General features: G+C 37.2%; 1 protein-coding gene and 1 long non-coding RNA gene across 3 annotated transcripts in view; one reads left to right on the top strand and one right to left on the bottom strand.

The window, feature by feature from the left end:
- Slc9a6 (solute carrier family 9 member A6) overlaps positions 1 to 27,975 on the bottom strand; it is a 64,746-nt gene that overhangs the window by 22,050 nt on the left and 14,721 nt on the right. The window contains exons 6-14 of one of the 2 annotated variants that reach the window (XM_071606020.1): positions 27,577 to 27,682; positions 19,399 to 19,540; positions 17,642 to 17,747; positions 17,264 to 17,352; positions 13,385 to 13,498; positions 8,671 to 8,782; positions 7,176 to 7,329; positions 2,213 to 2,302; positions 1,069 to 1,099 (exon numbers count right to left, since the gene is read on the bottom strand). In XM_071606020.1, the coding sequence (XP_071462121.1) occupies positions 1,069 to 1,099; positions 2,213 to 2,302; positions 7,176 to 7,329; positions 8,671 to 8,782; positions 13,385 to 13,498; positions 17,264 to 17,352; positions 17,642 to 17,747; positions 19,399 to 19,540; positions 27,577 to 27,682 (944 nt within the window). The remainder of the gene's footprint in view (positions 1 to 1,068; positions 1,100 to 2,212; positions 2,303 to 7,175; positions 7,330 to 8,670; positions 8,783 to 13,384; positions 13,499 to 17,263; positions 17,353 to 17,641; positions 17,748 to 19,398; positions 19,541 to 27,576; positions 27,683 to 27,975) is intronic. The other variant, XM_027940184.2, reaches the window with a different exon arrangement.
- LOC139703089 (uncharacterized) lies at positions 70 to 27,906 on the top strand. The gene is made up of 5 exons (XR_011705578.1): positions 70 to 201; positions 1,698 to 1,797; positions 9,301 to 9,484; positions 14,967 to 15,073; positions 27,552 to 27,906. It is a non-coding gene; the product is annotated as an uncharacterized lncRNA (long non-coding RNA).

Below are 27,975 nucleotides of genomic sequence, written 5' to 3'. Positions count from 1 at the left end.
TTCAGACAACAATCAAGAATTTGTCCTGTGAGCTGCATGATAACTGTTTTCTGGTTTTGCCACAGGGGTGGAGGCATTGAGGAGCTATTACCACTTGGACACTAACCCAGTAGCTTGGCATGATGGGAATTTATCCAGCCTGGTTTGTTCAAGTATTTCAAGCCCATGGAATTCTACTTTAAGGTTCTGACCACAAAAGAGGCAAGTACTTACTATATCACATACACACATAGGCATTCATCACTCAACAGCTAACAAAATTAGCATTTAGGAAATGAATCTGATAAATTTTTTTTAACTACACCCTAAAGAAAAATATACCAGTGCTTATTTCAGACAAGAACAAGAATCCTGTCTTGAAAGAGATGCTTTCTGTTTTCAAAAACATAATTTCACTGATTTTTCATCTTATGTCTAATACAGAGTCACATATTCAGTGGTGCTCAGAAACCATTAAACAGCAGATAGAAAATACTGAAAAAGGGTGGTTAGTCTAGAAAGTGCAGCCAGTTACACTGTGCTCAGTCCAACAGGCTGGAGTTCATAGGAACAACTGAGAAACTGACACACGGAAGGAAAGAAGCAAGGAGATAAGAAAGTGCATTCTCCTGAGCAGGCAGGGAAGGCTAGTTCAACATTCAAAAGCTTCTAAGCATTTCTCAGGGGCAGCTGCTGGTCATCCAATTTGAAAGTTACACAGGAAGAGCAGCTGGAGTGAGGCTGACATCAGAGACAAGCCTTCATGCGCAAACCAAAGTGGAAAAAGGCTCCCTGTGCCAGAGCAGTCACTTGAAAACCCAGGAGTGCTTAAGAGACTACTCCCCTCTGTGGCAAAAGCCCAGGATGGACTACAGATAGGAAACCTGCCACTCTTGATAACCACAAGCTAACTAAAATGTGGTTTTGTCTCTATGGAGTAGTGAGAAAAGCCAGGAATGAAGTCAGTTAAAAGCTGAGGCAGACAACACAGGATCTAAATAGTGACATGAAGTCTACAGGAGGCTGTTTTCTTTCCAAATGGCTGTACACTTGACAGAAATGCCAGGGACAACACAAATGCATATTTACCAAATGTTCTTGGTCTGAATCAACACCAACCCTAAAGGAAAAACACAAAGAGCAAGTGAGATTTTGAAGCCAAAAAAAGGCCTAGTCACATATGTACATTGTCAGGAAACTACTCTTCTCAACACAGAAGCTATGGAATGGTTAATGTTTTCTTACCCTCTACGGTTGTTGATATACATTTTTGGCTCCTGACACTTTCCTTAGCAACAGCTTGGATTCTAAGGCAAGCAGGGTGAAGAATTCTATTCCTGTAATCCCACTCACCAGTGTCAGTAAAATACCATTTCTTCTCTAAGCGTAAGTCCACTCTAAGCAGAGTCAGGGAGAGCAACACTGCCCAGTTGTTGAATAAGAGCTAGTGGAAAGTTCCCAAAACAAGGCTGGCACAATGCAACTCCAGGAGGGAGTTGCATGTTTGGGGACCTTGCAGCTTTCATGGCGATATTTTGTTATGATGATGGAAGAGAAGGTCCAATTTCAGTTTTTTCATAGGCTAAAGAACAGACATTAGTCTTGGTTCTTCAAAATTTGTTTTTACCTGTGCTTCCTGGGGAACAGCTTCATTAAGAAGTTCTTGTGACTCTTCTACTCACCAACTCTGTTTTTTCTTCCTCTACCCTGCCCCTCAGGTTTCCTATCCTTGCCACCCCAGCTGCTGCAGCATAGGCCCTCGTTCTGATTCACAGGGCCTGGAGTATAAGTCTTTCCATCACCAGGCTCTCCCCTAAAGTAAGTGTCTAATGTACAGAATTTGTTGGTCACTCCCTTCACAGAACACTCAGAGTAGTTTACAATCCAAACAGGCAAGTCAAAAAAAGCTCCTTGAATGGCATTCAAGACTCTTGACAAACTAGTGGCCACCCCACCCTCCAGCCTACCTTCCCACCCTCATTCCCCACCATTCTCTTCTAAAAAATGCCCACCAAGTCCTCCCCAAATCCTTGTCCTTTCGGGACCTCCATACCTTCACTCATGCAATTCCCTCTAGCTGAGATGTGCTTTCCCTCATTTTCCTACTTGTCTGCTAAGTTACAAAGTAACTGTTCGATGACCCCTCCAAGCAGATTTTTTTCCTCTGTGCTTCAGCAGCACTTCTTAGAGTCCTTGGTTATAATACTTAGCACAGTAGAGTATAGTTATTTACCTGTCAGTCTCCCCAAAAAGACTGTGAGCTCCTTGAGGGTAAAGGCCATGTCTCAATTCATCTCTGTATCCCCAGAGTCTAGCACAGTACCTGACACACAATAGGTGCTCAAATGTTTATCAATTAAGTTAACTACTACAGGCAACACACACAAAACAGCAGTATGAAAAGCTGTAGCAGCAGCACCCCCAAAGACAAGTAATACTCAAGGGAGGAAAACGACGCCAAGACACCTCTGGAAGGTAAGGTTGTCATGATCAAGTAACTGAAAACAGATGGCCATGACAAGATTCAAAATTCAAAGAAAGGCTCATTTTTACTTTGTTAAAAATGGGCAGATGCTGTTTAAGGTCTTCTCAGTCACATTAAAGTCTAACCACATTTATGCATCTCAAGTGACATCTAGTGGTCTTGAAGATAGTACATTTATAATGTTCAAATGGTTCCTTTCCTGAAGCCAATACAATGTAATAAACATTTATAGAGCACTTATTATTTGCCAGGCACTGTGCTAGGCACAGGGCATAGACATGAATTAAACATGGTCCCTGCCCTCAAGGAGCTCACGGACTAGTGGGGGAAACAGACACAGTTAGAGCAGAATTGCTAAGGGCTTGCTGTCAGGGAACACTAAGTTCAAATGTGCACCTGGCTGCCATCTAGCTGTGTGAATTCAGTCAAGTTATGTGGTCCTATGGACCATAATTCTATCATTTGGAAAATAGGGCTAGTATCTACCACAGAGAGTTGCTGCAAGGATTGAATGAGAAATAAGTATCAAAAGCTTTTAAAAAGGGAATAAAATCTAGAGAGTTATGCTATATCCATGTACAAATGTACCACAATGCATACTGCTTATATAATGATAAAACACTAATTAAAAAATAATGACAGAAGGGAGATCGGTAGAGTAAGTGGATTGAGTTAGGGAGAAGGGAAGGGAAAGGGAAGGCACTAGGGAAGAAAACTGAACAAATTATGTGCAGGTATGATTAGGCATAATGAAACCCACTATTATATATAATTATAATGCATAAACAAAATTTAAGAAAAGAGTATCTGATGCATCTTTAATGCTAAGTGGTAGCTCTTATAACAAGACTGTATTATTACATAAAACAAGACTTGCATTATTACATAACTAAATGAAATAAGTGCTATAATAGAGAAACCCAACGTTAAGGAGTGGTTCTGAGAGAAAGGAACAGAGTGCAAAGGAAGAGATGCTTGGCTGTGTCACTGGGAGTGACACAGAATTCCAGCCAGAGGGAACAGTATGAGCAAAGGCTCAGAGACAGAGAAATGCAAAGCAAGTGCAGTAGATAGGGAGCCAAATGTGACTGTCACAAATCATGTGAAAGGACACAGGAATGGCTGGCTGACTCTAATTCACTGAGGATTCACTGGTTATGAGACAGTTGAAGTGCTCCTTTACTACTATAAATTAGATCATGTCATTCTCCTCATTTTAATATCCTCAGAGATTTCTAATTTTATTTTAAAATCCACTCTCTTCACCACATCTTACAAGACCTTACAGCAGGGGTTTACAAACTACAGCCTACATACCCCTCTGTTTTCATCAATAAGGTTTTGTTGGATCACAGCCACACCAATTACATAGTTATCTCTGGCTGTTTTCGCACCAGCAATGAGCGGCTAAGACAGAGACCATATGATCTGCAAAGCCAAAAAACTTTCCTCTCTGTCCCTTTATGGAAGTCTGGAGATCCCTACTCCTATGGAATCTTGCCCTCCTCATTTCTACCTACTGTTCAAATCACTATGCCCCCACTATATAAGCTTTTGTGTTTATCTAACAGGCCAAGTTTGTTTCTGCCTTGGCATCTGCACTTGCTTTTCTCTCTGCCTGGACTGCTCGTCTTCCTGATCATTGTTTGACAGTATCTTGTCACTCAGGTAGACTGAGCTCTAATGTAACCTTTCAGAGAAAACTTCCTTGACCTTTTCATATACTCCCATTCCCAATGAGTATCAAAGTACCTTCTTTGACTGACATCACATTTAATACATCTAAATTTGTCATGTTCATTTGTTTACTAATCTACTGCCTGTCTTTTCCCACTAAAGTACACTCTTTACAAGATCAGGCGTATTATCATTACCACTGCCCTTCTCTAGAGCAGGGCTTTTAAAAACACATATCTTTTTAGTTGTAGATGGACACAATATCTTTATTTTGTTTATTTATTTTTATGTGGTGCTGAAGATCGAACCCAGTGCCTCACATGTGCGAGCAGTCTGCCACTAAGCCACAACCCCAGCCCTAGAGCAGGGCTTTTTAACCTTAGCATTATTGATATTTTGGCCCAAATAATTCTTTGTTGGCAGGTTGGGGGATGACCTTTCCTGTGCATGATAGGATGTTTACCAGCATCCCTGGCCCCCACTCAGTAGAAACCTGTAGAAGTCCCCTCTCCCAGTTGTGACAATCAAAAATGTATCAAAACACTGCCAAATGTCTCCTGGTGGGCAAAATGGTCCCTGGCTGAAAATCACTGAATTGGAGCCTAAAACAGTGCTTGACACATGGCTAGTGCTCAGTAAGTGATTCATCAAGTGAATGGACAAAGACACATTTGAAAGGCTATGCAAAGAGCTTTGTAGACATAAGCTCACTGAATCCTAACAACCACCCTAAGAGGTAGCTACTAAGATGGACATGATACAGATAAGGAAGCAGGCTTTGAAAGGTCAAAGAACTTGCCAAAGATTGCAGAATTAGTAAGAAGGGGCAAGAACTCAAAACCAAGTTTAAGTGTGCATGCATCTTCAACTTTCAGGATACCTCAGTATTTTCAAAATTATACTAGGCAAATTGGGAGGGTGGGAAGAGAAGCTTAAAACACCGCCTTTGTCACAAAGAGGCTGAAAAACTCAAAACAAAAAAACAAGAAGTTATCTAAGACTATAAGGCAATATATTTAATTGCATTCCATTCATGTTACAAAATGCGCAAGATGGGGCCAGCCAGAGAGGTTTCAAAGCTAGTGACACAGATTAAGCTCTATGTGAGTAGCTAGATTTTTGATTTTGCTTTTTTCTTCGCAGGGATAGTAAAGTATGGGTATTTTGTTTAGTTTTTGTGGAGGGAAAAGAACTGATTCTCCTTAAACCTGAGACTCTACTGAAGAGTATTACTTTTCCTAAATTATCTTACATTTAATTTTGTTCTCCTTAGGAGAGTCTTCATTTATAAGCCATTGAGAAAAGAAAGGAACTTAGTCCTTTTGAAATGTACTACTGTCAATTTTTTATGCATTGTGGTACAGAAGAAACTAAATAAAACCAGAGGCTCCTCTGTCCACCATTTAATTTCATATATATCACCTTGGACAACTAAGAATCTTTCTAAGTCTCTATTTCTTCATTTGTAAAACAGAGTTTCTATAATTAGATAAACACATTAAATACAGTTAGCACAATGCCTAGCACATAGTAAGTGCTCAATAAATTCCAGGTCTTCCTTGAAGCAATAATGTCTGTAAGAATATTAGGGTTATAAAAACATATGCTACAGTATATTGTCTACTACACATAATAACACAGAGATTATTAAAAAGGGGATTTGAATAGCAAAGAGAATAAGATAGCAATAACAACATTTAAAGTGTTATTCAAGGCTGGCTGGTCTTAACAAAATTAAAAGAAAGGCATGACAGAACGGAAAAAAAAAAAGAACAGATTCTATAAAATGTGAAATGTTTTCTCTAATGAACCTTCATATTCTGGAAGCCTGGTAACCCTTAACATCTATGAAGTTTTAGCCAAACAGAACTAAAATCTACAAAGGCTTCAGCAACACAGGCTGCTGTATCCATGGAAACAAATGTAGAACTCTTGAGATACAAGACAGCTTTCAAATTGAATACATTAAGTAGTACACATTGAAGACTAAGGCCTCATGATCTTGGCCTTGGTTTGTTAGGTTAGAAACAGTGGTGATCATAAACATGAGAAAGAATGATAACATCTATTATGGATTAGGGCTGGGGTAAATTGGATTGTCTCACACACTACAGATGAATCCAACCTGGTAATATGACTGAACACCTTAAATATATGCATATCCTTCTTTTTGGTATTGGGAATTGCACCCAGAGCTGTATTTACCATTGAGCTGTATTCCCAGCCCTTTTTATTTTGAGGCAGTGTCTAGCTAAATTGCTGAAGCTGGCCTCAATCTTGTGATGCTACTGCCTTGGTCTCACAAGTCACTGGGATTATAGGCACGTGCCACCATGCCCAGCCATTCACATCCTTTAGGTTAAGCAATTCCATTTCTAGGATGCATCCTAAGGAAATAATCAAATAACTGCAAGGAGGTGTACATACTTAAGAAGGTTCACATTATTGACAGTAACAGCAAAATCCTCAAATGGTAATGGCAACAGCAAAATCTTAAACTCAATACAAAAATCCAACAATACGAATTTAAAAAAAAAATTTGTAGTTATAGATGGACAGCATGCCTTTATTTTATTTGTTTATTTTTATGTGGTACTAAGGATTGAACCCAGTGCCTCACACGTGCAAGGCAAGAGCTCTACCACTGAGCTATAGCCCCAGGCCTAACAATAGGAATTTGATTAAGTACTTCCGGATATATGCCGCCATTCAAATAATGATATGAATTCAAGCTATATTACATTTAACAAAATCAGTCTACAAGAGTACCCTTAGTATTGCACATTTTTTGTTCAAAATACATACATTGCCTAGCAAAAGATCTGAAAAGATATCCTTCAAAGGGTTAACGATGGTTTTTATTTACTTTTGTTTTACATAGTTTCATTTTTCTGTACTATATCTTCTATGCTTTTTAAAAGGAAAAAAATGACACATTACAGAGTCACCAAAGTTTAAAATCTTCTCATGACTAAAAGAAAAATAAACTGAATTAAAATATCATATTAAAATGAGGCCTCCAGTTCCTACTTACCTTATATGCAAGCACGACAGCATGGCAGTGGTACCACCACCAAATACCCACACGGTAAAAAACACAATAAGAAGCGTGGTGCTGAACATCATTTGCCGAGCATAAGTGGCAGTGTCTCGAATGGCCAAAGCAAATGCCATTGCACCACGAAGGCCTACAAAGGAATGGAAGAGGTATTCTTCAATAACGCATCACCAACATGAGCTTCATAAAATCAGATATAAAGCATGTCCTAAAGCTTAGAAGCAGGTGAACAAATATGAAATAAATATTAATATAGCTAAATATATACAAATAGTAAGAGAATTAGCATGATACTGATATATATTGATATTTTAATTCTTTAAAATTTATATTTTAATTTATGTGAAGAATTCATCTTTTGATATACAGTTCCATGAGTTTTGACAATGAGTAGAGCACTGCCACAATGAAGACACAGAACAGTTTCATCTTACCCCAACACCTCTGTTACCCCTTTTAGTCTAACCTCTTTGTCACCCTGCCAAACCCCTGACTGTTCTCCATTGCCATGATTCTGTCTTTTTGAGAATGTCATGTGAACAGAATCATAGAGCATCTAACCTTTGAGACCAGCTTCTTTCCCTCAGCATAGTGCCACTGAAATTCATCCACATCTTTGTGTGGATCAATAGTTATGGTTTGGATTTGAAGTGGCCTCCAAACTCTCGTGTTAATGCAGGAGGTGAAATGATTAGGTTATTGGAGCTATGACCTAATTGGTTAATTAATCCATCTAATGAATTAATAAGTTGAAAGGACTACTATACTGGGTGGTAACTATAGGAGGTGGGGTATAGCTGGAGGAGATATTTCACTAGGGATGTGCCCTTGGGGATTATATCTTGACCCTCTCTATACCCCCACCCTCACTTCCTGGTGGTCCTAACTGAGCAGCTATCTTTAATCAGCCCCTTTTGTGTTCTGCCTAGCCTCGGGCCCAGAGCAATAGTCAGCTGACCATGAACTGAGACCTCTGAAACCATAAGCCAAAATAAACTTTTCCTCTTCTAAGTTATTTTTGTCAGGTATTTTGGTCAGTGATGAAAAGCTAACTAACACAAATAGTTTTCTCTTTTTGCTGCTAAGTAGTATTCCATGACATAAATGTATCATGGTTTGTTCTTCCATCTACTCATAAAAAAAGACATATGGGTTGTTGCCAAGTTTTTGGTAATTATGAACAGATTTGTTATAAACATTCACTTACAGGTTGAAAACTGCATTCATCTTTACCTTTCTTAACTTGCATTAATATATTTTTGAACCAAAGATTTGGAAACAGAATATAAAAAATATTCTATAGAAGGAAATAAGATACTATAAGAATTTTCACCTTGATTATGCAATGTCCATGTTTCAAAGAGTTCTTTATTAGGGACATGATTTTTGAGCTTCAAATCACATAAACTGGCATATAATCTGTGTTGTCAATGATTTCTTGGGGAAGACTAGAGAAGAAATTTTAACTTACCAGCAAACATCATCATATGTTGAAAATTTGATCCAATCTTACTTCTTCTACCCAAATTAAGTAAGAAAGACAAAGGGTAAATATTGGCAGCTCTTCCCAAGAAAATAGCAATCTAAAATTATTAATAGGTTAAGGATTATTTCTTCTTACTATTGACATTATTTAGACTATACATTTAAGACAGTCAAAAGCCATTTCAGGGAGCTCAGTTTTTAACAGGCAATCTTGATTCCATTGTCTAACACAGTGCTGTCTAACACATATTTCTGCAATGAGGGAAATTTTCTATCTGCACTGTCCAATACAATGAGCACCTAAAATGTGACAAGTGTGACTGAGGAACTGAAATTTTAATCCTTATATCATTTATTAATTTAAATTTAAATAATCACACATGGCTAATTGCTACCAAATTGGACAGTACAGGCTTAACACACAGGAAATTCATTAGATGAAGAAAAAGATGTTTCAAAGCAGAGCTTCACTACTATATAAAACATTATTAATATAATAGTTATAATTCATTTTCATTGTCAGTGTTGATAAAAAGAGTAATGTTGGCTAAATTTCCCCATCCTTTCTTTTTTTAAATACTTTTATTTTGTTTATTTATTTTTATGTGGTGCTGAGGATCAAACCCAGGGCCTCACACATGCAAGGCAAGCACTCTGCCACTGAGCCACAACCCCAGCCCTACCCCATCCTTTCTAAGAACAAATGGCAGTTCAGCACTTCACACCACTGAAAGTCCTGCAAGCCCTAATTCATCCCACTGAATCTATACTTCCAACCTGGTGCAAAGGACAGGCTTAAGGTGAGTTAAGATTGGTTTTAACTAGAAACCAATATTAATGTCTTTTTCTCTACTTGCTGTCTTATACAAACTCCTGCTTTATAATTACAGTTTTTATCTCAGGGGTCACAATACAGTTCCAATACCATTTCCTGAAAGGAATATAAAGGGAAATCTAATATTGAAAACAAAGTAACATGGTAGAAACAGTGCTGACCTTAGTAAACTTGGAAAAGAATGCAGCCTGTAAGATTAAAGGCAAAAGAAGCGCACATACAAATGATGTGTCTATTGGTAAAGTACTCCCATGGGAGTACTGGTTAACAATTCTGATACTGCTAAATGGTCATGCACCATATACTGTTTCAATTGATGACAAACTGCATACACCATAGGTCCCATAAGATTACAATGAAGCTGAAAAATTCCCATTGCCTAGTGATGCTGTAGCTGTCATAACATCAAAATATAGCACCTTACTCAGAGGAAACAAACATACTGTTCTGCTAGTCATTAAAAAGCATGGCAGGGGCTAAGGTGGTGGCTCAGTGGTAGAGTGCTCCCCTAGCATGCATGAAGCACTGGGTTCTATCCTCGGCACCACATAAAAACAAACTAATGTATCCACCTAAAAACTAAAGATACATAAATAAATAAATATTTTTAAAAAGCATGGCACACTGGGCACACTGATGTAGCCAGGCAAGTAATGGAATATAGTTGAAGCTTAAGTATGAACTCATGTTTAGTTTAATGGAGATATAAATAGTTACAAAACGAAATATTTATAGATATATGTAACTACATCACTTAGTATATACATAGATTATTTCCTTGGTCTATCAGTTGACAGGGACTAGAATCTAGGAAACTCAGTAGTGATGAGCACACCGAGTGCCCAGATCTTGGTTTCTAATATCATTCTCCAATAAAAGGAATCAGGACTCCTTGAAGAAATGGTCAATTCTTAGGCTGAGGCAGAAAAGGCTCAGGGAGGCTAAGGGAACAGTACTTTACTTCTGAGGTATTCATCCCAAAGAAAACATAACCCTAATCTAATCATGGGGAAAACACCAAATTCCAGTTGAGGAACACTCAACCAAATACCTGGTCAATATGTCTCAAAACTGCCAAGGGTCCTTAACAACAAGGAATAGCTGAATAACTGTCACAGTTTAGCAGAACTTAAAGAGACATGACAACCAAATATAATATGGTTTTCTGGATGGGATGCTAAAACACAAAAGGGACATCAGGAAAAATTCGTGTGAATCTGAATACAGTATGAACTTTTGTTAATAATAATGTATCGATATTGGCTCATTTGTTGTGACAAAATGTAGCAGGCTAAGATGTTAACAATAGGGGAAACTGGAGGGTATATGAGATGATTTTATTCTAAAATAAAAATTATCTAAAATAATGATTTCCTAAAACAAAAGAAGTAAACAATAGCATGTGGGATCCTATAGCAGCAACTGCTAATTCTCCCCAGTATCTCATTCTTTCTAGCCTTTATAGTAGTGGATACTCTTCCCTCCCACTCCCTATTTTCATTTGGGTACATAGCTACCCAGATAAAGACTATGATTCTCAGCCTCCCTTGCATGTAGGTTTATCAAGTGATGTGAAGTGGTACTGATGTACACATATTTCTGCCCTCAAAGGCAACTGGCAGACATAGGGATGAGACATCTTGGACCACATGGATAAGAGCAACTCCCTAAGGAGAGCAGGAATAAGGTTGCTTGGGTCCCCGATGACTCTATAGAGCAGAGCTGACACACCAGCTCAGACTTCCACATGAAAAAGAAAAGAAAAACTTCTGTCTTGTTTAAATGTAGGTTAAATTTGAGTCGTTGTCACATGAAACCAAACCTACATCTTACCTAATGTAGGCAGAAAGAGAACAGCTCTCTCCTGTTGAGTCGATTTTTACAAAATTTTTAAATTGAGGAATTTTAGTTCCCAACAGATTTAGGGACCGCTAGAGAACATTTTAACCTTATTTCCAGATTGAGTACAGTAGATCAAGCCATTTGACTGCTCAAAAATTTCTTAAATATTCACAGGACATAAAGTTACTAATCTCATGGTTGTCTTTCAGCTAAGGTTCTTCTCTTATTAATAGTTTTATCTTTTTATCCAGAAGACTCTGCAGAATGGTATTTCAGTAATATCTTACTTTTCAAGAGAGATTTTATATTGAGTGTTGATTTAAAAATATATATATACCAATCTCTTGGCAGAATCTTCATTCTGAGCTTTGTTAAATAACTTCTTTTGAAAATCACTTATGTAAACATTCATCTCTTTGGCCACAATCTTTCTTTCTATATTGTGCATTCCACTAGCCCACTATGATTATTCTTTTACCACACTGGAATCTCCAGTCCAAAGATGGCCTTACTTTCTCCTTTGTCAGCCCTCTCCTTTATTCACTCTCCTTCTTATCCACGTGTTTGTAATAATCTTTCCAATATCCTAATATTAGCTTTGTCCCTCTCTTATTATACTGCACCCACTGAACAAAAGCCCATAGTTGGATGGACTATCTCTTTTCTTCATGCTTATGGCTAAGTCCTTCTGGACAAAGGCATAGAATAGGGCACACTGGTTCTCTTGCTGTAGAATCTATTCCTCAAACTGAAATGGATTCCTACTTACTGCTCAATAATCCTATTGTGTTTCAGTGGTCAACTCACTCTCCCACTCTGCAACAATTTCTTAAACTTTCTCCATCTTCTGCAAAACTCCTATCACCTGTGAAGTCAGTCTCCAAGATAGTCCCCTTGTATATTCGCTACTCACACTGTACCAGGTTTGGTCTGTGTGACCAACAGAATATTGCAGAAGTGATGACAGTATGCCACTTCCAAGATTGGGTTATACTAGGCATTTCAGCCAACATCTTGATGCTCTCTCGGCTTGCTCAATCTGGGAGAAGCCATGGTTTAGGCTGCCCTATGGAGAGGTCCCTGTGGAACAGGATGGGAGACTTCTGCCAACAACCATGTAAGTTTGGAGTAGGAACCTCCAGTCCTAGGCAAGTCTTAAGTACAGTCTCTGCCAATAGCACGACTGCACTCTCCTGAGAGATCCTGGAGCCAGATTCACCCAGCTAAGCTGTTCCAGGATTCTTGACCCTCAAAAACTGTGGGAAGTAAAGAATGTTTATTGTTTTAAGCTAAGTTCTGGGTAATTTGTTATCAAATGGATAACTGATACTTCTTTATTTCACTCTCAGCAGATGATCTCACCTTCTACTTCACAGTTAAAAACAGAAGCCATCAGCTAAGAGCTCCATCTTACAGGTGTACTTACCTCTTCACATGCCCTATCCTCTCCTGTAATAAGGGTACATCTATCCTTCCTCCCAGTGAAGGCCAATTCCTCCCCGCATACTTGGGATTCCAACTCTGTCTTCTCATGAGCTTACACTTTTGTTGGCTCTCTTTTATATTCTCAGCTTCTTCCTTTTAATTGGTTTTTAAAGACTCAATGTGCTTATATGGAAGAGAGAGACAAAAAAAGAGGGAAAGAAAGGGGCCTCATTTGAGCTTTCTTCATCTTTTATCTACTGTTCTGTGACACAGGCTACTAACTGTTCTTCAGTATTCATGTTCTCCTCCTTCTATTTAGTAACAGAAGCCAAACAGGGTTACCTTTGGGGGTTGGCAGAATGGTACAAACTGTTCTATCATTTCAATCTGTCAATGTTATTTGTGCAATAAACAGAAATAAAAATAACAGAATAAAATCAATAGAATGGAATAGATAAAGAGAGTTGAAATCCTTATTTGTTTTACTCAGAGGAAATTTTTACATATTTAAATGTATTCTTATCAGTCATATGTCCAAAAACCAAATGAAAATTTCAATTAAGATAGTTTTCAAAACAGAATATATGATAAAGGATACGAAAGCTCCTACTACGAATGTTGGGTTAAAGACATGGTTCTGGAAGGTAAAAAGTGTCAGTCCCATGTAGGAGAAGATGAAATTCTCTGCCAAGAAATTGAGAAGCTCAAACAACTGAAACGAAATTTTAAAAGATTAGTCGAGTAAATAAATTAAGTCATGCAATTTTAAAACATGAGTATTACTAAGATAATGAAATAGACACTTCACATATGTAAACTTCATGCATAAACCCGAAATATATGACTCAGAGGGGAGTGAATGCAGAAATATTTCCAGTCCCATAAAAAGAATGAGAATTGTTGCCTCCTCACTTCTTTCAATCAGCTTCCCTACTCTGAATCCCCATCTTCAGTCTTCTCCTCCACCTCCTAACCATGTCAATTTTTCTTTTGGAATGTTCCTTGTGTCCTCCACTGCCCTAGTTTAGTTTTCATCACTTCCCACCCATAATACTGCAAGAGGACCCTCACTGATATCCCTGACATCCTCATTTCCTACCCCCACAATGAATCTCTAAAAAATAGCAGTTTCAAGATACTTTCCTCTCTATAAGCTATAAAGATCCAACTCAATTTCTTCTTTTTTTTGGTACTGGAAATTGAACCCAGGGATGCTTAACCATTGAGTCACATCCCCATCCCCATTCCCCGCCCCCTTTTTATTTAGAGACAGGGACTCACTGAGTTGCTTAGGGCCTTGCTAAGTTGCTGAGGCTGGCTTTGAGTTTGTGATCCTACTGCCTAAGCCTCTGGGATTACAGGCATGTGCCACTGCGCCTGGCTAATTCAACTTCTTTTCATTCTGACATTGAGTGCTGCAGTATCATGATGGTTTCACTGACTTGCTGCTGACTTTACTTTTTTTGTGAGTCTTATCTCTCAGGGAGGAAGCCTCCTAGAGACAGGGCTTATGCACTAGAATCCTGCACTTGGTGCCCTCCCTTGCTTCCTGCCCACCTCACCCCATTCATGTCACTGCCTCCCCAAGTATCACTAACAGCAAGTATACAAGATTTGCTGAAAGGGATACCATAGGCTGGTATCCCTCTGGCCATTATAGTTATCTATCTCTGCTCTTCCTCATGAGCCCTCTGGACAATAATACCAAATAGGAAGTTAAGAACATGGGCTCAGGAGTCATAATGCCTAGATTTGAACCTTGCCATCCCCACTTGCTAACTATGTTGCATTGGACAAGTTAGTTAATTTTCTTCTTCTTTTTCCTTCCTTTCTTTCCTTTTTTTTTTTTTTTTTTGGTAGTAGTAGGTAGTGAATCCAGGGGTGCTCTACCAGTGAACAACATCCCTGGTCCTTTTTACTTTTCATTTTGAGAGAGGCCTTGCTAAGTTACTGAGGCTGGCCACAAACGTGCAATCCTGCATTAGACTTTCAGGTTGCTGGGATTACAAGTGTGTGCCACTGCTCCTCGCAGTTCATCTTCTTAAGACAGAGTTGGCTTATTATAAAAAATGACAATAAACATTAAAATAAGTAAGTTAGGTTTAATTATACTTAACTGATTTAATATGCTATTATTCCTACTTATTTAATAATAATAGCTACATTTATTTATTTTTCAGTATATGCCTGGTACTAAAATAAGGATCTCATGTACATTGTCTTGCTTTTATCTCAAAAAAACTCTGACAAAATAAAATTAAAAAAGAAAAAAAAACAACTCTGTGAGGTAAGTACTATTATCATCTCTGTTTCATTTTATTTAGTTTAGTTTTGTTTGATTGTGTTGCTGGATCAAACCTGGGTCCTCAGGCATGCTAGGAAAGTGCTCTACCACTGGAGCTATACACCCAGTCCTGGTGTTGTTTTGTTTTTTTTAGATGGGTCTCACTATGTGGTCCAGGCTGGTCTTGAACTCTAAGACTCAAACAATGCTCTCACCTCAGCCTCCAACATAGCTGGGACAATTGGCACGCACCACTATGCCTGGCATTATTTTATTTTAAAGAACTGATGCACAGAGAAGTTACATAACTTGCTCCTGATTACACAGCCAGTAAGCAGTAGAACACAATACAGTAACTGCATAGTCTCAGCTTTAAACTACAACACAGGGGTTGGCAAACTTTTCCAGAGAGTAAATATTTGAGGGTTTATAAGTTACAAGGTCTCTGTCACAACTGCTCAACTCAGCCAGTGTAGTACAAAAGAAACCCTAAGCTATACACTTAAAAAAAAGAGTATGTGTGGCTGTGTGCCAATAAAACCTTTAATGGACGTTGAAATGTGATTTCCATATAACTTTCATGGGTCATAGAATCTTCTTGTGATCTTTTCTTAATCATTTAGAAATTATATAATCATTTAGAAATGTAAAGCCCATTCTTAGCTAACAGACTGGCAAGAGCCAGATTTTATCTGAAGGCTATAGTTGGTGAGCCCCTGCTCTACACTTTACTGCATCCTTCTTAATTTTTACCTTTGTTTCCCTTAGGCCTTTCCAAATCCTTCCCATCCTTGTAGGTATACCATTTCCTTTATGATAGCCTTTCAGATACTGAAGCCTCAAACCATGTCCCCTCTTCTCTAATGGCCTATTATGTCACAGAATCTGAAGCACATAATCTAGTATTCCTATCAGGATTCTCATCAGTAACAAGAATGGAAACTCTTAATCTGTGGCTTATTAATGCCCTACACTGTTACCCAGAAAAATGCTGAACATCCCCCAAGTTGGTTTTCTTCTCTATTCTTAATGCACTGAGTTAATTTGTTAAAAGGATGTGTAACCCCAGTGTATATGCTTGGGAGAGGATATACACTGGGATTACACTTCTGAAGGAGTGGGGAAGGCATAGGTCATAAATTAAATCTGTGACTCCAGGGCAAAGAAAAGAAAGAAATTGTTGCTCCTGCTCTAGTGTTGATCCTTTCCTGGCTCATCTCAAAACTATCTGGCAAAACTGAAAGCTCCTAAATCTTACTATAATAATCATAAGTATATACCTGTTTCTATTCCTAACAGTACATTTTGGTTATTTATTTGTCCATATATTTCCTAAGACTGGAAAATTATATGTCTATTTTCTTCACAATTCCTTTCAGGTGATCATTGCAATTCCTGTGCAAGTGATCATTCAGTACCCAATTACTGATACAGTCCCCTGGGGTTCCTGGAAACAGAGGTTTTGCAGGGTCTGAGTGAAGACTGAAGGAAGTTAGTGTTCTCGGGCCCCACAGATCTAGTCAGATCAGAAATTAAACTTATCTGTATCACATAGTGGCAATTCTAATCAAGCCAGAGTGAGTTTCTAAAACATTACTCTTAGAAAAGGCTACATTAGGTTGAGACGAAGCTAAATAACTGGTTACTGGAAATACAATTATAAGCCCTGACTATTCTGCTGATCTATCTCCACCCTAAATAAACTATCACTCTCAGCTTGCCAGTCTCATCTATTTCTAAAGTCAAAAGAAGAGTAAGACAGGGCTGGGGATGGGGCTTAGGCGGTAATGCGCTCGCCTGGCATGCACGGGGCACTGGGTTAGATCCTCAGCACCACATAAAAATAAAATAACGATGTTGTGTCCATCGAAAACTGAAAAATAAATATTAAAAAATTCTCTCTCGGGGCTGGGGATGTGGCTCAAGTGGTAGCGCGCTCGCCTGGCATGCGTGCAGCCCGGGTTCGATCGTCTGCACCACATACAAAAACAAAGATGTTGTGTCCACCGAAAACTAAAAAATAAATATTAAAAAAAAATTTTAAAAATCTCTCTCTCTCTCTCTCCTCTCTCTTAAAAAAAAAAGAAGAGTAAGACAACACCTTGAACAAATTAAAGACTATTTTTAAGGAAATTTGTATTTTGCTGAAAGGAGGAAAATTTATTCACAAATTTATTATAAAGTCGGTCTTACCTGTTTTGTTCTATGTTGAGACTCTGTGGACAAATTATTATATGTGTAATGTGCTTGTGTGATGCCACAAAACAATACTGCAACGACACCTATAAAGACAACAAATTCCAAGTTCACATAAAAGGATGGCTCCCAACTTTTACACTGAGGCTTTTGTTTTACAGAAGCCAATTACATGCATGGTACCTACATTTTCATTTACTTTGAATTACTTTGCTGAGAGGAACAACTTCCATTGAATATTTTTTTGACATCCTAAAATGACAGCTTAAATCCCAATAAATATGTTCAAATATGAAGACTTTGATTCACTTGCAGAAGTGGCTTACTAAATCACTCTTTATAAGAGTTTACAATGAAAAGGAAAAAGTAACCCACCTGTGAAGCCCCATGCTTCAGCCAATAGAAAGGTACTCCAGGACATCAAGAAGAACAAGCCCGTCTCCAGCAACTGAAACTCCCGCAATTTGGTGAACTTTGTCACGTGAGACAGTTAAGCCTGGTAACGAGATCTTGGAATACAAATGTGTGACTAGAAAAATAAGCATCAAAGCAAGGCAACCATGAAAGCAAGAGAAGGGTTCTCTAGCCCTTCTAACACGAAAGCCACAGAATAAGGACACACTAAGGTGAAGAAACTTAGAATCAGCATCTTACTGAAGAGTCAGCTGTCCTTTCAGAGAAAGTGTCATGGCTTAGCCACTCTTATGTGTATGACATACCTTGCCAGAAACCACACAGTGGAGGACAGGCAGACAAGAGCAACAGATTGCACATACAACATGGCAACTTTGAAGCTGTGGTCCAAAGCAAGACAGATTCAAAAATTCTATCAATTTACATTTATAAAAACATGATTCCATGAGATTTCACATACATTTGACCCTTTAACACATCTGTAATGTAGAGGATTCATTCCATAATGAAGAAACTGAGGCACTTAACTCACTTTATACAAGTTTAAAAAGTATTTTGCTGGTTGACAGTAGTAGAAGGATCTATGCCAAATTGTGACAAATGTTGGGCTAGAATCTAGAGTTACTTCAGCAACTCTGTATCATGACAAAAAGATGAACAAGATATACTTCTTCTATCAAAGGAACCCATAACAAGGAAGAGATACTATCTGTGCTGTCTCCCTCTTTGGAATTATTTTACTGTCCTTCATGCCTTAATTCACCTATAAAAAACACTAGAGAAGTCTCTTTCACCATGTATACCAAACAAAGAGATTCTCATAAAAAATATATATTTGTTTTATATGAAAGTATCTTAGAAGATTTATAGCTGGAAACTCCTTAGAGAGCATCAAGATCCACTCGACTTTCCTCCTGTCCCCACCTTCCACTTTCCTACACTGAGATCCAAAGAGGCAAAGTGTCAACATGTCTATCATGTTTGCATCTACCACAACACCAGATCCTCCAGGCAGGTAGAGGCCACATTTGCCTTGTTTATCTTTAATACTCAGAGCATAGCAGTTGGCATGTAGCAGACAATCAGGAAATATCTTCTGAATGAAAATAAGAATGAACTGCCAGTATTTCTCATAGCTAACTAGTGGCAGTATTGGCTCTAGAGCACAGTTTAAAATTGGGAGATCTGGGATGAAATCATCTATGTCCTCACCAGGGAACCATATTTTGTTCATGTAACATCAGGCTGTATATCTCCTGTCTGTCCTATTAAACAAAGAGCAGAAGATTGCCAGGTTGACCAGCAGCATAGAATGCCCGGAAGCTCTTTGAAGTATATGTACCTTTTGTGTGCGTATGTGTATGTGTATCTTCATATATGTACTTGGGGTAATGGTGTCCATCTCATTCCACCCTCTTTCCTACCATCCCTTTATATCAATTTAATCCACAACTTTAAAATTTTCTATCACAGGAATCTTATGTCTAATTAGATTATTGTACAAAAGTTTTAAGGCACTGGGCCCTATGCAAAGCAATAAAATTATTTAATTTACTTATTGTCAAAGATAAATGCTTCAGATTTTCAAACCAAGCACTTGGTTACAAGGTTAATAATTATAATACAATTCCAATCATGGAGCTAGGAGAAATCAAGGATTACATGTTTAACTACCTTGTGAGGTTAACAAGAAAAGATAAACAATGATAAAAGGATATTAAAGCTGTCACCACTCCAGTAGCAGCACCCATTGCAAAAGATCCACTGAAGATCCCCAGGAAGATTCCAATAGACTTGAACATTGCTGTGACATCAAAGGTATGACTATTGTCTCCGGCTGGCTGGTATGCCACTATTGAACTACAAAAAAGAGAATGCTCTTACTTCTAGAAGCAACTTTGCCTTTAAAACATTACTTAGTTCAGAACTTGAAAGATGAAATGAGAAAAAAAAACCCTTTGGGCTTGAATTGTCAAAATAAGGGCAAAAGGTTATCAAAAAAAAAAAAAAAAATCTGCGTGTATCCAGCTAGCAAGAAAACTCAGCTTTTCTTAACCAGGCATGGTGGCGCGCACACCTATAATCCTAGCAGCTTGGGAGGCTGAGGTAGGAGGATGGCGAGTTCAAACCAGCCTCAGCAAAAGCGAGGCACCAAGCAACTCAGTGAGACCCCGTCTCTAAATAAAATACAAAATAGGGCTGGGAATGTGGCTCAGTGGTTGAGTGTCCCTGAGTTCAAACTCTAGTAACCCACCCTCCCAAAAAAAAAAAAAAAAACTCAGCTTTTTTTTTAAATGACATTTTTAAGAGGTAGAACATTGTAAAGACAATTAAAGAATAAAATAGGGGCTGTTCCAAATATAAAAGTTGTTCCAAACCTGTTCCTCCATCCTCAATTCTGTGCAATAGTAAACTTTTGGGATTCTGTTGAAGAACTACACTTACTGAGTGCCCCAAAACTCCAACACACTAATGGGAACAAATTAGTGACAAATCCCACTTGTTTCCAGCAGAGGCATACGAATGTTATTCAATACTTAACCCAGTCACACTTTGTTTTTCCTATGGGAAGAAAAAAGGTGACTGAAGAGCTCTTCTAACTTTAGAAAACCAGAATGGGCCAGATGCCTAATATCTATTCACTCACTAAAATGGACTTTTATAGGAAAAGGGCTTGAAAGGCCTTCCAAGAAATTAGAATCCATTCAACAGTACTTTGAGCATACCCAGCTGGATCCTCCACCCCAAACTTCTGAAAGAAAGTCACTCCATACCAAGCCAAGACAGGCAATTACAGGGGACACTCTCCATCTTGAACTCACAGTCCAAACCTGGTCTGAAAAAGCTTCTTTTATAATAGTCACCACAGGAAACAGAAATAGCTGAGAAAATTGCTCTTGTCAGCAGGTCTCTGCCAACAGTTCTTACTGGTTCTCGGCTCAGTTAATTGAGGTACCAGCATTATAAAAAGTCTAGACTCAAAAGCATCATACAAGTCATGTCAAAGAAACAGAGGAAAAAAGCACATTCCTAAGAATATAATGAATTCACCCTGTGGTTACTGCCATTTTTTTCTTGTGGTTCAAGGCTAAAAAATGTGTTTTACTATATAATGTACGACAAGTTCTTTTCATACATGCCAGGTTAAATTTAAAAACAACTAAGACCAAACTAAAACTTTCTAAATTGTTGTCTATTTTATTGAAGTACATGACTAACATTAATTTCTGCTAGTGGCATATACAAATTTCTGAGGCAATCTTAATTGAAAAATTTAAATATTTGTGTTTAAATATTTATTTGGGGTCCAGGAGATTTGATATTGTTTTGATAAGTATTAAATACCTTTAATATAATGCTACCTTACCTACACATAAAGGGTCCTACCATCATAAATATAATCTAAACACATTATAGCATTAAAATATATAAGCTGGTTGGAGAAAACAAAGGATGTTGCGACAGTAACATTCTTTCTTCCTGGCAATATTTTCCAAGATGATGGCTGGGAAAAAATATCTATGCCATGCCTCATGAGGTTGCTTTGCCTGGATTAGTTCAAGTAAATTCAAGAGACACACTAATTATTATTTTGTTCTTTTTTTAAACTTTAAGAATTCTTCTTTTTAATATATTTTTTTAGTTGTAGATGTTTATATGTGGTGCTGAGGATTGAATCCAGTGCCTTTCAGATGCAAGGCAAGTACTCTACCACTGAGCTACAAGCCCAGCCCCTATTTTATTCTTTAATCACTAAAATGTACAAGGATGCATGGAAAACATGATAAGTTGAGGGGTTTCTTTTCTTCTGTTTAAGGCAAATCCTGGCTTCTGATTTGAAATCTTAACTCATCTTCTACATCAGCCAACATTTTATCTTGAGGCGTTAACATCTTTATGCATACATTTTTTTTTTTTAATTCTGAAAGTCATACAATATTCATCTGGGGAGGAAATCACCCTATCATTCTACTTTCCTGACAGATAAATATTATTTTCTTTATTTGTGTCCCCTCTTTTTGTCACATGCATAATATTTCACATTTAATTATAATCAGTGAATATGCAGTTTTGAATTCTGCTTCTTTAACCAACAGTAATCACGATTTTTAAAATTTATTTAACCATATGTCCATTGTTAGACATTTAGAAGTTGTTTTCAATATTTTTGTTTCTATAACAACAGCATGAAGGAATATCGGTGATTTTTTTTTTTTTACATATTTTGGGCTATTGCCTTGTGCTACATTTCTAGAAATAGAGCATTACCATACCTATGGCTCTTTTTACATTTTGTTCAACTGCCTTCAAAAGGTCTTCACTGCAATTTTGGAGGGAAATAAAATAATATCTCCCAACTTTTTAAAATGATCATATCCATTATCTTAGAAATTCTACCTTTAAAAGTATCCTACTGGTAGACAGTTTATCCACTATTATGGTTTGGATATGAGGTGTCCCCCAAAGTTCCTGTTAATGTAAGAATATTCAGAGGTAAAATGATTAGATTATGAGAGCTGTAACATGCAACATGGCTGGAAGAGGTGGGTCACTAAGGGTGGGCTCTGGAAGGATGTAACTTCCATGTGGCACCTTTCCTGCTTCCCTCTCTGTTTCCTTGCTGTCATGAAAGGCGCACCTTCCCAATGCATTACCCTTCCCATATTGTTCTGTTTTACCTAGGGACCAGAGCAATGGATCAGCCATCTATGGACTGAAATCTGTGATACCTTGGGGCTAAATATGCTTTTCTTCCTCTAAGTTGTTCTTGGAGGGTATTTTTTGGTCACAGTGATGCAAAACCTAAATGCAAAAACTAAAACACCCAGTGTGTATGAGGCCCTGGGTTAGATCCGCAGCACACAACCCACCCCCCCCCAAAAGTATCCTACAAAACAACAACAAAAGTTACCCCACAGAAATACTCTCAAGGATTCAGAGATTTACACATAAATACGATCATCGCGATGGAAGTCATAGTAATGTGACATTTCAAAACACCAAACACTAGGCTGGGGTATAGCTCAGTGATAGAGTACTTGCTTAGCATGCATAAGGTCTTGGATTCTATCCTTAGCACTACAAAAACAACAAACAAACCCACTAAATGTTAGCCAACAGGAGATTGGTAAGGTAAATTTGTGGTGCATCCACACAGTGGGAAATTAGACAGTAAACCATGTCCAAGTGAAATAAGCAAGATATAGAAAAGTATGTGTAGTACTATGCTTTTTGTTTAAAAAATAATGTTTATAAGTATGTTAATATACTAATGAAGAGATGAAAATCCTGATTTTTTAAGCTTAAATTTCAGGAATTTTCTACTTCAGAGGTCAACACTTAGAATTCTTATCACAAATATATGTTAAATTTTATTATCATAAATGACAAAAGAGGACATCAATTTAATGTTAACAGCAATGTATGAGTGGTCTAGTTTCACTACACCAGCATTTGTTTCTTTCTTTTTTTTTTTTTTTGGTACTGGGGACTAAACTCAGGGGCACTTGACCACTGGGCCACATCTCCAGCCTTCTTTTGTATTTTATTTAGATACAGGGTCTCAATGAGTTGCTTAGTGCCTCAATGTTCCTGAGACTGGCTTTGAACTCATGATCGTCCAGCCTCAGCCTCTCGAGCCACTGGGATTACAGGTGTGCACCACTGTGTCCAGCTACAACAGCATTTCTTGACCCCAGCATTATAGGTATTTGTCCTGTACACTGAAGGTCTCTGAGATCCACTAGATGCCAGTAGTAACTCTCTCATGGCACCCAAAATGTCCCTAGACATTATCAAATATCCCTGGAGCAGGGGATAGGACTGCCCCCAGTTTAGAATGACTAACTGCACCATTACAAATGGTAATTTTAATCATTAACAATTTTTTCTTACTAATTAAACAGGTAAAAATGGCCACAGATTAACATGTATACCTCTAGGAACTAGTGATGTTAAACAGTTGGTCATGTTTATTTACTCACTGTAATTCCTTTTTATAAAATGCAAACCACTGCCAAAAATGTTTTAAAGTAGTATGAAATTAGGTCTCCAGGATAATTGGGTTCATTCAATGAAATACTATGCATCCTATACTGTATCTTTAACTAATTAACCAACTAGATACACACATGTATACACACACACACACACACACACACCATACTATGTCAGTATGTACAGATTTACCTCATACAGCAATGAATGAGGGAACCAGATTAAAAGTATTAACTTAAAAAAAAACTGCTGGGCTGGGGTTGTAGCTCAGTGGTAGAGCACTTGCTTAGCGTGTGTGAGGCACTGGGTTTGATCCTCAGCACCACAAAAAATAAAAAAGTAAAATAAAGGTATTGTGTCCATCTACAACTAAAAAAATATTTAAAAGAGAAAACTGCTAATCTAATAAGATGCATAAAAGCAGAAACAAAAACAACCTGCAACATAAATTTCAAGTGTTGTCTTAACCCGTTAATTGCCAAACCTAACTCCTTTGGAAAGGGGTCCTCTCCCCTTTGATGCAAAACTGCTTATACAGAATATGAACAGTAGATAATCAGCAAACAAAGAAAATGCAACATATAGTATTCATATCTATCATATTTAAAAAACACTTCATACTTTAAAACATACTTCAAAGGGAAATTAAAGAGAGTGACCAAAATATCACTGAGTACTCCAGATAGTAACCTCCCATAGGCAGCAACACAACTGTACTCCCTTCAGCTTTTGGGGAGGAACCATTTGCTCAACTCCATTAACACACTTATACAGCTAATGATTCCCATTAATGATACACTCTAGATACAGTCCTTTTCCACAGGGTTCTACCAGATAATTTAATAGTTAACTTATCTCCTATCAATCCAGAATGATACCAACTATACACCATCCTTAGCAGAATTAGGGAAAGAATCACACAAGGCACAGCTGCACACACCTGTAATCCCAGCTACTCAGGAGGCTGGGGCAGGAGGATCCCAAGTTCAAGGTGAGCCTCAGCAACTTAGACTCTCTCTCAAAATTTTTAAATTAAAAGGGCTAGGGATGTAGCTCAGTGGCACAGTGCTTGCCTGGGATGCTTGAGGCCCTGGGTTCAATACCCAGTATCAAAAACAAAAACAAAAGATTTGAGGGAACCGTTCAAATCTTTTTCTGTAGTACTTCATTTTCTCATAGAACCCTGTTTGAGAAAGGGGGCAACAAGATAAGTGTGGCCCTTTTTAAGAAGTGCTATGGAAAGGAGTTTTTCTTAACATATTTATTCTTCACTAATACTGACATTTATACAGCCAACCTCAAAACATTTCAATGAGGATTTTTTTCTTCTTTTTACATTAGTCAACTACTCCCAAATTGCAGAAAATAGGTCACTTTATTATTCAAAACACTAAAGCATAGTGCACATCAGTTTTAAGATAAGACCAGAACAAAACAGATTTTTTTGACCAACTCTTAATCCATTAGGACAATGAAAAGGAACACTAGTAAGATGATTCAATAGAATAAATGTTTACGACAGAGAATTGATGCTAAAAACAACTGCCTATACCTTAGTCTCTCACTTGATCTCAAATGTACATATGTACTAGAAGCTCAATAATCTCTGTAGCTTCACTTTTTAGGACACAAATTACAACAACACTCTCATTTCTTCCTCCATTCATACATGACTTTTATTTTATAGCTACCATCATCAAAGGTATGGTGTCAATATTAGTTACAACCTTTGCATTAAAAATTAAATTTATAATAGCTGTAGATAGCTGCAAAAAATTCTGGCAATAAACATGGAAGGGAGGAAGTAACACATATACTGTATTCACACAAAAAAAAAAGGATTTGACCTTTTGTATTTCATCATACACAGCATTTAAGAGATGAGTGTTATAGTTCAGAAAGGGTAATTTCCCACTTTGCAGTAAGGTCACCAGTGGCAATCATGCTATGCAAACCACAGTGAGTGACTTATCACTCTTAAATATTTATAAAATAGAAATTAAGCAAAGATATAAAGAGAAAATGTGAAGGGATAGTACTTCTCTCTTATAGAAAGTTCTGGTATGAAGTAATAACAACTGTCTACATGGTTAAATATTTGCTTAGTAAGAATAGTTAGGCAGGATTGAGTTCCTTAGCAGTTCAGACCCGTTCTTCCCCCAGCAAACACCTTGTAATAACATGTATAATAATATTTTCACCTAAATGTAGAAATTACTCATTCAATAACTGTCTTGAACAAAAGGTATATTATTAATACTTTGGGAGATAAAAGGATTCTGGCCAGATACAGTGGTACATGTCTGTAAATCCCAGCAACTGGGGCGACTGAGGCAGGAGATATACTTCAGAGGTAGAGCACCCTGGGTTCCAAACTCGGTATTAAAAAAAGATAAAAGCTTTGGAAATGATCATGTTAATGAGAGAAATACAAATTAAACTACAATGAGATATTACTCAACTTTCAAGTTGCCAGAAATAAAAAATTTTGACAAATATTCTATTGAAGAAGCTGTGAGGAAACAGTCTCATAATTTAGTGGCAAAAATGTAAAGTGGTATGATCCCTTTAACCATTTAGCAACTTTTAACAAAATTAAAAATGTATTTATGTATTTACTCTTTAAACTAACCACCATCTCACTTTTTAGAATTTATCATACCATGTACCTATGCATGTACAAAACAAAGAAAGTTCAAGGTTAATCACTGAAGCATCATATAGGACAGCAAAAGAATGAAAATACTTCCAGCATCCAGCAATGAGACTGAAAAATAAATATAGTACAGTTCACACACAGAATACTACATAGCTGCTCTACCACTCCTCAGTTTATACCCAAAGGACTTAAAATCAGTATACTACCAAGACACAGCCACATCAATGTTTATAGCAGCTCAATTCACAATAGCTAAACTATGGAACTGACCTACATGCCCTTCAACAGATGAATGGATAAATAAAATGTGGTATACATACACAATGGAATATTACTGAGCCTTAAAGAAGAATGAAATTATGGCATTTGCCAGGAAATGGATGAAACTGGAAAATATCATGCTGAGCCAAAGAAGCTAATCCCAAAAAACCAAAGGCCGAATGTTTTCTCTGATATGCAGATGTTAATACACAATAAGGCGGGGGGGCTAGGGAAGAATAGAGGTACTTTGGATTAGATGGAGGGGAGAGAGTATGGTGGTAGGAATGATAGTAGAATGAATTGGGCATATAACCCTATGTGTATATATGAATACACAACTGTTGTAACTCTACATCATGTACAACCAAAAGAATGAGAAGTCATACTCCATTTATGTATGATATGTAAAATGCATTCTATTGTCATGTATAACTAATTAGAACAAAAAGAATATTCACATTTGTGTTTACATTTGAATAAAGAAATACTACAATGTGCAAGAAACTAATAAAAATGGTTCATTCTAAGGGACTGAGAAGAGAGGGGGGTGAGGACAAAAGTTAAGGACATGATTTTTCTGTATAAATTATTTTATATAGTTTTTATTTTTTAACCATGTGGATATATCATCTGTTAAAAAATATAATTAAAAACAAAGTGTTCATGTTATAGTGTTAAAAGAGATTACAAAATTACATAAATCCTACAATCACAATTATGTAAAAATATCATACACAGAAAAAGAAAAATGTCCTAGAATATTTACAGTAATTGTTTTTAGGTGATGTGAGTACATGATTTTTTTCTTCCCTGCCTTTTCAAGTTATCTATAAACTATGCATTTCTTCATAAGAGGAAAAAAAAAAACTTTGTTCTTCCAAATATTTCTATTTATAATGAATTTTATTCAATAAGTGATTTTCATTTCCTATTACTCTCAACTTTAACATTTAGAATATAATAAGAAAACAACACTTACGAGGAAAGCACTATGGCAACAGCATCATTGAGGACACTTTCACCAAAAAGAAGTGCGTAGAGTTCAACATCGACTTGAAGTTCATGGAATATGGCAAGAACAGTCACTAACAAGTAAAAAGAATCAGAAAAATATTTAAACATCCCAAATATAACATATTCCCCTCAAGAGTTGATTCTGAGGTATTTAGAAATTCATTTCTTCCTTTTTAGTATCTCTCATCATATCAATGATTCAGTGATTTGGTCATTATTTCTCCCTAATTGTGTACATGCAACTTCTCCTTTTTGATTATCTTAAAAACAGCTGAAAATAACCTTGGAGAACTGAGTTGGCCTATATTCTTTATGCAAATGTTAATAATCTGGCTTTGTACATTTCCTTTTCACAAAGAATATA

This window comes from Marmota flaviventris, chromosome X (assembly GCF_047511675.1).
Source record: "Marmota flaviventris isolate mMarFla1 chromosome X, mMarFla1.hap1, whole genome shotgun sequence".
NCBI lineage: Eukaryota > Metazoa > Chordata > Mammalia > Rodentia > Sciuridae > Marmota > Marmota flaviventris.
Note: the sequence above shows the minus strand (reverse complement) of the source record. Positions and strands in the feature narration are given on the sequence as shown.